Genomic DNA, 9,022 nt, shown 5'->3' on the forward strand with positions numbered 1-9,022 from the left:
ATTTTCAGGTGAGCGGACAGATGTCGGGTGTGTGGCCTTGTGTTTTCTTGGTGTGTATTTAATACACTTCTAATCTCTATTTCAATCTTTCTAATTACATTTTCTCTTTGCTTTTCCCTCTTTTTCTATTTTCTCTTTACTTAAAAAAATCACTGATGATAAAGAAATTAAGAAACTAATATTAAGTTTTTTTCTACTAAAGTGATTGAAAAAAATAAAGAACACATTAAATCATTGTCAAATATTCTATAACCTAAAACTGAACAAATGATCAACATATTTACAAAATATGTCTTACGTTATTGTAACTTCATCTTAGCTGGTTAGAAAAAGGGTGAGGTGAGGTTTTTCTTTTCCAGTTTCATATAAGTCATATATGAAATATATGTTGGAGCAAAAAGTCCAAACGGATGCTTTTCATTGTTTTATTTTTATTTTTATTTTTTGCACATTGATTCCTCCTTGACTGCTTTCCCACCTGTTTACTGTTGAAAAGAGAAGCTATTTTATTTCTTTATTTATTGAATTTAGTAACACGGTTTAAACTGTCTTCATTCATCTCAATAATCCAAGTAGAAAAATAAAAAAAAAGTGAGTTAGGTCCTCTAAACAAGTTCCTTCTCCCTGTCAAGGATGTTCAGTTCACCACTGAAAGAGTGACCTGCTGGCCAGTAGATGAGTGTAAACCATTGAAGGAAGTAATTTTTGTGACGAGAAAATGCCTGTTTTTAATGAGTAGAGATCTCGCCAATTGTCCCCCTATTACATAGTTGTTATTGTAAGTATAGCTTTGTGTGAACAACAAGCAGTAATCATGGCTCTAACAATCAGTTGTTAGGCTGATGGTCCTTTTTTGCATGTGAACAACCAGTTTTGATTGACATCGTTAAACTTGATCCACTTCTTACTACTCAACAAGTTTCGTTTGTTTGCTTGTTTTATATTTATTGTTAAGGTTTAAATAGTTTCATTACACACACCTCTACCACAGACACAGAATTAAGCTTGTTAAGAGTCATCTTCAAAAAAAAAGGGGTGGGGGGCAGCGAGATGGTTCGAGCCACCCAGAGCACTGAGCAACATGACTCAGTCAGTCCGGAACAAGCAAACGCACGAAGATGCTGAAAATACTCTCAGAGATGACTAAAACATGTTGCACCCTTAAGACCCTGAGATAAATCCCATCTCAAAATATGTTTTAAATATGTTTTTAACCAATTTGTGCATTTGAAGGATCATATAGGTTAAGATAAACTGTATAAAGTAAGGGAGTTATTTAATGATAAAGCTCTGTTTGTATTGTATTATACGATAATTGTTCCACACTTGATTTGTTGTGTTGAAGTCTGGGGTAAAGCATATAAAACAATCACAAATCCTATTTTCATTTTACAGAAAAGAGCCATAAGAATTATCACCAGAAAACATTACAGTCACCCTTTGAATAAGTTATTTTGTAAATTAAAATTATTACTTTTATTAGTTGGTTGATTATCTTGCAGATTATGTATAAGGCTCATAAAAAATTACCTTTAAACATCCAGTTATTAGGGGTGCAACAATACATGTACCCATATCAAACTGTATCGAACAGTGCTTTAGGTTCAAAACACACTGGTATCAAACAAAACAGATTTTTAAAAATTATTTTATAAACTTGTCTTCTGAAGATGTTCTGTGTTGAAGGATCAGATGATCTGTGTTTGACTACTCCACCTAGGCTGTATTTTTTGAGTGCAGATCCACTGAGAAACTTACTGTTTCAGCAAAATTTAAGTTTAAATTTAATTTAAAAACTGTACTTTTGAGGTTAAACAAATGTTCATAAATAATTTCAATAAATTACAAGTTAAAAAGGGCATGGAAATTTTGGTTATTTGTATCAAAAAAATATCAAACCGTGAGACTAAAGTATTGAACCGAACCAAATCATGAATTCTCTGAATCGTTGCACCCCTACCAGTTATATTTTGTTAAGAGAGAAAGTTCTTATAATCTTAAAGGACTTGAGATGTTTATTAAACCTAAAATTTGAACAAACTTGAAGGACCAATGTACTTCAGCTCAGGGAATAAGATTGTGGAATAATCTGGAAAGTGATTATAAAAATGTTGGTTCAATGTATTTCTTTAAGAGAAGGATAAGAATAAGTTTGTCAAAGAAAAATGAAATTGTATAATGCATATCAAAGGTTGTTGTTTGAGAAGGAATTGAAGCTTTTATTTTGTTTTGTTTCTTGATTATTATTATTGCTTGAAATTAGAAAAGGGGCAGATATTATAAGAATTTTTCTTCTTTCTGCCCCCTTTCATTTCAATTTGGATATATTTTTTGTTGTGTATAAAAAAAATTGTTTTTTGTTTTTAAATGAAATGAATAAATGATTAAAACTAAACTAAAAAAAATCTAGATAAGCATTGTTGGCCAGTCATGGCAAAGTATTAACTTTTGCAAGAAAACAAACCACAACCAACAACTCACACAACAGTGTGTGCGTGCTCTACTTTTATGTTCACGTTCTGAACAAACTGAAATCAGAGCCTAAAAGAACATTCTCATCAGAAGAAGATTTGCTTTTTGATTATATGGAGATAATGATTAGTAGTTAATGACAATACAGACGGAGCTGTGGTACTTTAAGCTTTGTTTCGTAGGAGTTTATTTTGTGAATTTTCTCAGAAGAGAAAAAAGATCATCAATAGATGGCTAATGGAGGCTGCTTAGTGTGGGTTTTTTTGTGACTGAAAGAAGAAAAATAGGTAAGAGAGGGACAGTGACAAACAGAGGGGGAGGAAGGGGAGGAGGTTGGTGACTCAGGTACGATGGAAAAGTGGGGTACCGGGGGAAACAAATGAACCGAATAAACGTTTGGACAAAAGCCAGAGGACACTCATTCATGGGAGAGAAAGAGTAAAACATGTGAGAGTAAAAAACACAGATGAGCTGTGAATGGCAGGAAGAGGACAGACATGAAGCAGATCACAGATGGAACAAGATGTATCTTCAGTGGGCCGTGGAGGAGAGGACGGACAGGAACGATGGAGAGGAAACAACAACAGGAGCTAAACAGCCTTCACAGTCCACTGGAAACCAAACTAGATGAGTGCAGTCTGTCGGGAAATAAAAGCAACATTATGAAGTGATTGGCAAGCCGCTTGAATGCTATTAACTACAATAGCTGTCTCGTGGTAATTGTTTAGATTTAGAAATCCTATTTGCCTTTGTGTGCCCGTGGCAATAACTTTTCCACTGAGAGTTTTGTCACGTCAAACTGTTCTAATGAGTTTTCGCTTCAACATAATTATAACTTGTTCTTCATTTAATTAGACTATCAGACCCCGAAGGGATTCTAATATCTGTTTTTCTTTAAGTAAATGATTGTTTTTTTCTGTGGTTTCCAATCTCCATGTGCTTTTTGGATGATTCTGTTTTTATAAGGAAAGTCTATGATGCCCTCATGAGCATTTACAAGTACTTCTACTCATTCAAAATGCTCCAATACCCAGAACCGATGATGTGATGTCACATTCAGCTCGCTGTTTACTGTACATACAGATGCTATCATGCTACATGTTAGCATGTTGACTCTGAAGTTGTTGTTCAACCAGAGCTAATTAAATAATCATCTGGCATGATCGTTTAGTTCACTGTTACACTTTAACCTCTGGTCAGCTGCTCTGGTGCAGCTTTATTTTAATGGAACGAAACAACGTGCTGGAAGCAAAACTACCAGTAACTAAAGTATCAATCCAGTAACTTTAGTATTGATACAGTTCAACACCAACATTACCATCATACATTTCTGTGAATTCTCTCATTCAGGATATAGAAAATAAAATAAAAAATTTAAAAATATGTATCAACTGTATTTCTGTTCTGTAGCTAAAGACGTGTAGAGTTATTTAAACAGCACGACTCGAGGTTAGCATCATTATTATTACTTGGATCGATGCATATACCCCTAACTCGTAGATGTAAATGTTGGATAAAGTGGGACATGAGGGTTCAGATTGAGGTCGCTTTGAAAAAGATATGATATCAGATATGTACCCAATTGAGTACCAGGTCTTAAGTAAAATAAATGTGTTTTTATAAACATTGTATAATGTTTAGGTTCTCTGTATAGGCGAGTTCTCAAATTGAACTCGTATTCAGCTTGAGAAAAACTGGTGACACCCCTAACAATGTCACTTCAAGTCTTGAGCTAAAAAAGGTGTAGGGTGCCGTCTCCCGGTCGGGGAGGAGGTCCTGCCCCAAGTGAAGGAGTTTAAGTATTTTGGGGTCTTGTTCACGAATGAGGGAAGAATGGAGCAGGAGATCGACAGGCAGATTGGTGCTGCGTCTGCAGTGATGCAGGCGCTGTACCGGTCTGTCGTGGTGAAGCGGGAGCTGAACCAGAAGGCAAAGCTCTCGGTTTACCAGTCGGTCTACATTCCTACTCTCATCTATGGTTCTGAACTTTGGGTAGTGACCGAAAAAACAAGAGCACGGACAGAAGCAGCTGAAATKAGTTTCCTCCGCAGGGTGTCTGGGCTCTCCCTTAGAGATAGGGTGAGAAGCTCAGTCATCCAGGAGGGACTCAGAGTAGAGCCGCTGCTCCTCCACGTCGAGAGGAGCCAGTTGAGGTGGTTCATCTGGTTAGGATGCCTCCTGGACATCTCCCTGGTGAGGTGTTCCAGGCATGTCCCACTGGGAGGAGACCCAGGGGAAGACCCAGGACACGCTGGAAGGACTATGTTTCCTGGCTGATCTGGGAACACCTTGGGATTCCCCCAGAGGAGCTGGTCCAAGTGGCTAGGGAGAGGGAAGTCTGGGTCTCTCTTTTTAGGCTGCTGTCCCCRAGACCCGACCCCGGATAAATGGCAGAAAATGGTCGGACGAGGTTGTTTTTCTATTTTTATTTTTATTTTTCCCCTCTAAATAAAGATTTGGTTCTACAGTAAGAAAAAGAAGGAGGATTGTGTCAGTTGCCTAGAGTCAGCTCACCACTTTCATCCAGCATCAGGTCATCATGGTAGCGGAACTTCTCTGGTCCACAGGCCACAAAAATGTCCTCATCACCGAAGAAATCCTGCAAACACGTCACCTAGGAATGAAGACACAAACAAGGGAGATTACTTAGCATTTTGTATCCCTTTACTTTACAAAGATACAAACATATCAAATACTTTCTACAGTCAGGTGTGTGAACATTCTGTTCAAGAACAATTCATCCACCTGCTGAGGAAACAGAGAAGTGCTGACAGCAATTTCCTTCCAGAGCTGGACATTTTGAAATGATAGTTCTTTCGGCACACTATCCAATTTCCTCTCTTGTCGTTCGACTGTCCACATACACAAGACACATTGCAGGAGACACGCAGATACCCTCACACTGTTTCCTGCACATGCTCATAAAACTGTCATTCTCTTCCTGCATTTACGGGAAAAAGCAAATTAACTTGAGCTTCAGGAGACAGATAAGAATTGTCACGGGTGTCTGTGTTCTAAACAAGTCCACTCGCTGCAGCGCCGGTTTGTTTATCAGTCTATCAGTGATTATGAGCCCTTGCTGTTTGCTAATTTGCTGGATGCGCAGCACCATGTGAACTGGACTTTCAAAGAAGCAAATGCGGGGGGTCAATTCCCTGAAGACTTAGCAGCAAAAACACGGAGAGAGAAAAACAAGACGTTGTGCATCTGACTGATAATGTGAGTTCACCAGCGGTGCAAATGACTGGATTTCCAGGAAAGAAAAAAATAGCTGATAATTAGATCACAGATGAATTAGTACATAGCTCACTAAATCCACAGCTGAATCACAATCTTAATGAGTCACTGTCACTCTTTGACAGACTCCACACTGTGCACTTAACACCAGGCGTACAGTGACACTCTGACAGGCATGAAATTAAACACATGGTTATAAGTCACAGGTACAGGCTGAGTAAAGACGAGTTTATTATCACACGCCACCAAAGGCAAAGCAGCGATGTTAGTTTTTGTAAAATATTTCATGAACCACTGAACTGACTTTAATGAAACCCTCAGAAAGTAATCACTGAGTTACAACTGAATAACTTTCAGCTTCATTCAAGATGGAAACAACAACCAACTAAAGAAAATGCAGTGTGAATGCTCAATGCTGAAAGATGTTTGCTGAAAGCTGCTAAAGAAGATGAAAAACGCTCAAATCAACAAAACAGAAGACAAAGGAAGCTGGAATTAGTACAAAGAAGTTAAAAAAGCAGAACTAGAATGAATAGTGATMACTACAGTAAAGATTTTTGAACATTTTAAAAGGTTTTAATGTTGATGACACCTCCATTCATTTTCATTGACAAAAGAAATTTCCCAAAAATGCTGAATATCTCAAAAAGTATATATTGCTGAAATACCAAAAGTCCTAACTGGRATGTCCTGAGGAGCTGAACATTTTGATATWTAAGTTATAGAAATAACAACATGTAATACGTAATGTAATATGAGCCGAAAAACGTACAAAATTAAAAAATATCTCAATTGTGCGAGTGCTTTATAAGAATTCACACAACTGAAAAGTCTTTAACTGAGCCAGTTGTACAGATACTGAGCTACAGTACTAGCTTTGGTATGGTAGTAGCTGTAGGTCATCTCCAATGCTTACTCCAAGGGTTAACACAACTCACCAGGTCACACAAAACTGGATTATAAATATTTTTTCAATGAATTATAGGCCTCTAATTGCCTTGAATGGTTTGTTTGTATCTTTAAAAAAGTGGTAAACATTCAGTTTCAAGCTGTATTTTTATTATATTGCAGATGTCACTGATTTAAACTTTGTACGCTCTTTCTTATGCTGCAACAAATCATTTTTATTGAAAGATTTTCCAAAGCTACACAGAGCATTTATTTATTATTATATCTGACCTAAACTATAACATGATTTACTCCAAAAGGTTAACTACGCACCACAGGTCAACCATCACATTTCAGTCCTACGCCATTAATAATCCAAATTATATCTCATGTAGGCAATAGCACCATCAGAAAGGGATTTATTGTAAGACAACCATTCCTTCGCTATGATAAATGTCTCACCAAAAGCCTATTAAGAGCCATTAGAGTTTAGGCTGCTTGGATGCATAGCACCGCCTGGAGGAGACAAATAAACACAAAACAAGTGTTATTGCATTTTTATAGCAATTAACGACCAAGAATCCATTTAGATTCTCATCTAACCAAGGGCCCAAAAGAAAATCAGAGCTGATGAGCAGCATTACTAACAAAACAGTGCATAAACAGGACAAAGAAGGCATTTCTGTGCTAGTTTGATTGTGTGTATGACTCTGCTTTAGCCCCAAATCATGCCAACAGGGAGAGCTCATCAGACACAAACTCTCTGAGAAGTACGGTACATTTCCCTGAATTCATTTAGATACAACTTGGAGCATGTGTTCATACTTTCAGCCACTCGTCATGTCAAGATACATGCTGCACAAGCAAACATACAAAAATGTACTTTACTGGGCTTTTTTTTATTTTAAGCACAATAAATTGGCGACTATGACAACTTTTTTTTGCCTGCTGCCATGAAAATCGGACAATTTGGCTGCCTTCGTCTGTGTTTGTGGTTGTCAGCAAAATACCTTATAGGTATTTTATGATCGTGTTCATTTTATGAGGTACAGAGGTTTGGGGTTTCATGAGTGATTTGTTGTATGTGTTTTAATGTGTCTGAGCCTCGATAATAGATCAAAGACATTTTTTTTGCTACAGTTTGTGACAAAGATTTTTGAATATTAAACTCTCAGAAACTATGATTGAATGCAACCTACCACCTACAACTGATTCAATTCTGGAGTCAACCCAATTTAAAATGGCTGTCAGTGAATCAACCTTAGAAAACACAGAAATGGTTCTGACTCTGTTGATTTTACAAATATTAAGCTAAAATTCAGTGTACCAGAAGCTGAAAGTCCTTCACCACACATCTAACAAATTGTGCAACATCTTTGTTTACAACCATAGCAAGCAAAAGTGACATCATCTTTCATTTGCTATACTTTTTCACAGTATAACTAAATGGCTTCACATTTGCATCTACAGTAAACAAAATATAAAAACTACAGCTTACTACAGCTACAGCTTTTTCTTGGTTTTATCCTTGCACATCACACCGTTTTACAGGTGTTAAATCTCTCCCTCATCCTTGTGCCTGAACTGAAATGTGTGGGTGTTAATTCTCAGCTGATTTATCAAAAAATAAATAAATAACACTCATCTGAAAAAAAAAACCCAATTGTATCACATGTAGCTCGTGAAAAACGTGCCAAATCTTCATTATCGGCTTTATTCTGTTTTTGACACTTGTTCTGAGTTTCTGGCATTTCAGGTGCTACCAGTCAGGTGCTTTAGTGTGAGCACGTGAGCAGCCAGTGCCAACTCCATATTTTCACAGCCTGGTACCAAATTCTGTCCTCCAAGATGACAACGCAGGGCTCTGGACTAACTTTTAGCACTGGTTGCAGCGGTGTGACAAACTGTTTTTCTTAGTTGCACCCAAATTTTCAACCTTGCAGCATCAAAGTTTTACAATGTCCCTTTATTAATTGATTCATTAATTAAACCACTGTCCATTAAGGTAATATTAACTTGCAAAGAATTAGTTAACAATCTAGTAAATACAAAGTTCTTTATATCCTGCAATGCAAGGGCAGTTCTAGGGGCGGGGCCACAGGGGCATTGACCCCATCTGAAATCTGATTGGCCCCCTGAAGTGCTCCTGTCCTTTCACTCATCTCTCCTTGCCCAAGAACAATGATGGTGGCTGCAGTTCCACTTCCAACCACTAGTAGCGCCAGTGAGTCAAATAGGAAAGTCCAACATGAAGCAAGCTTACAGAAGACTTTTTCAATTTCAACAATCCTGCAGAAAAAAAAGTTTTTACTGACAACAATGGCTAGATTTTCTCACAGGTTGTGTGTTTGAGAGTATTTTATTCATGTAAAAAAATCATGTAAAATTGACAAGGAGAATTTACTGTGCAAGCATACAGTAGTGT

The 9,022-nt window shown here is 37.3% G+C and overlaps 1 protein-coding gene across 2 annotated transcripts in view; it reads right to left on the reverse strand.

The window, feature by feature from the left end:
- The window catches only part of dclk1a (doublecortin-like kinase 1a), a 53,759-nt gene that overhangs the window by 30,309 nt on the left and 14,428 nt on the right, over positions 1–9,022 (reverse strand). For both annotated transcript variants that reach the window (XM_014003296.1, XM_014003297.1), the window contains exon 4: positions 4,987–5,086. In XM_014003296.1, the coding sequence (XP_013858750.1) occupies positions 4,987–5,086 (100 nt within the window). The remainder of the gene's footprint in view (positions 1–4,986; positions 5,087–9,022) is intronic.

The sequence above is a fragment of the Austrofundulus limnaeus genome, unplaced genomic scaffold (genome assembly GCF_001266775.1).
Source record: "Austrofundulus limnaeus strain Quisiro unplaced genomic scaffold, Austrofundulus_limnaeus-1.0 Scaffold17, whole genome shotgun sequence".
NCBI classification, from domain to species: Eukaryota; Metazoa; Chordata; class Actinopteri; order Cyprinodontiformes; family Rivulidae; genus Austrofundulus; species Austrofundulus limnaeus.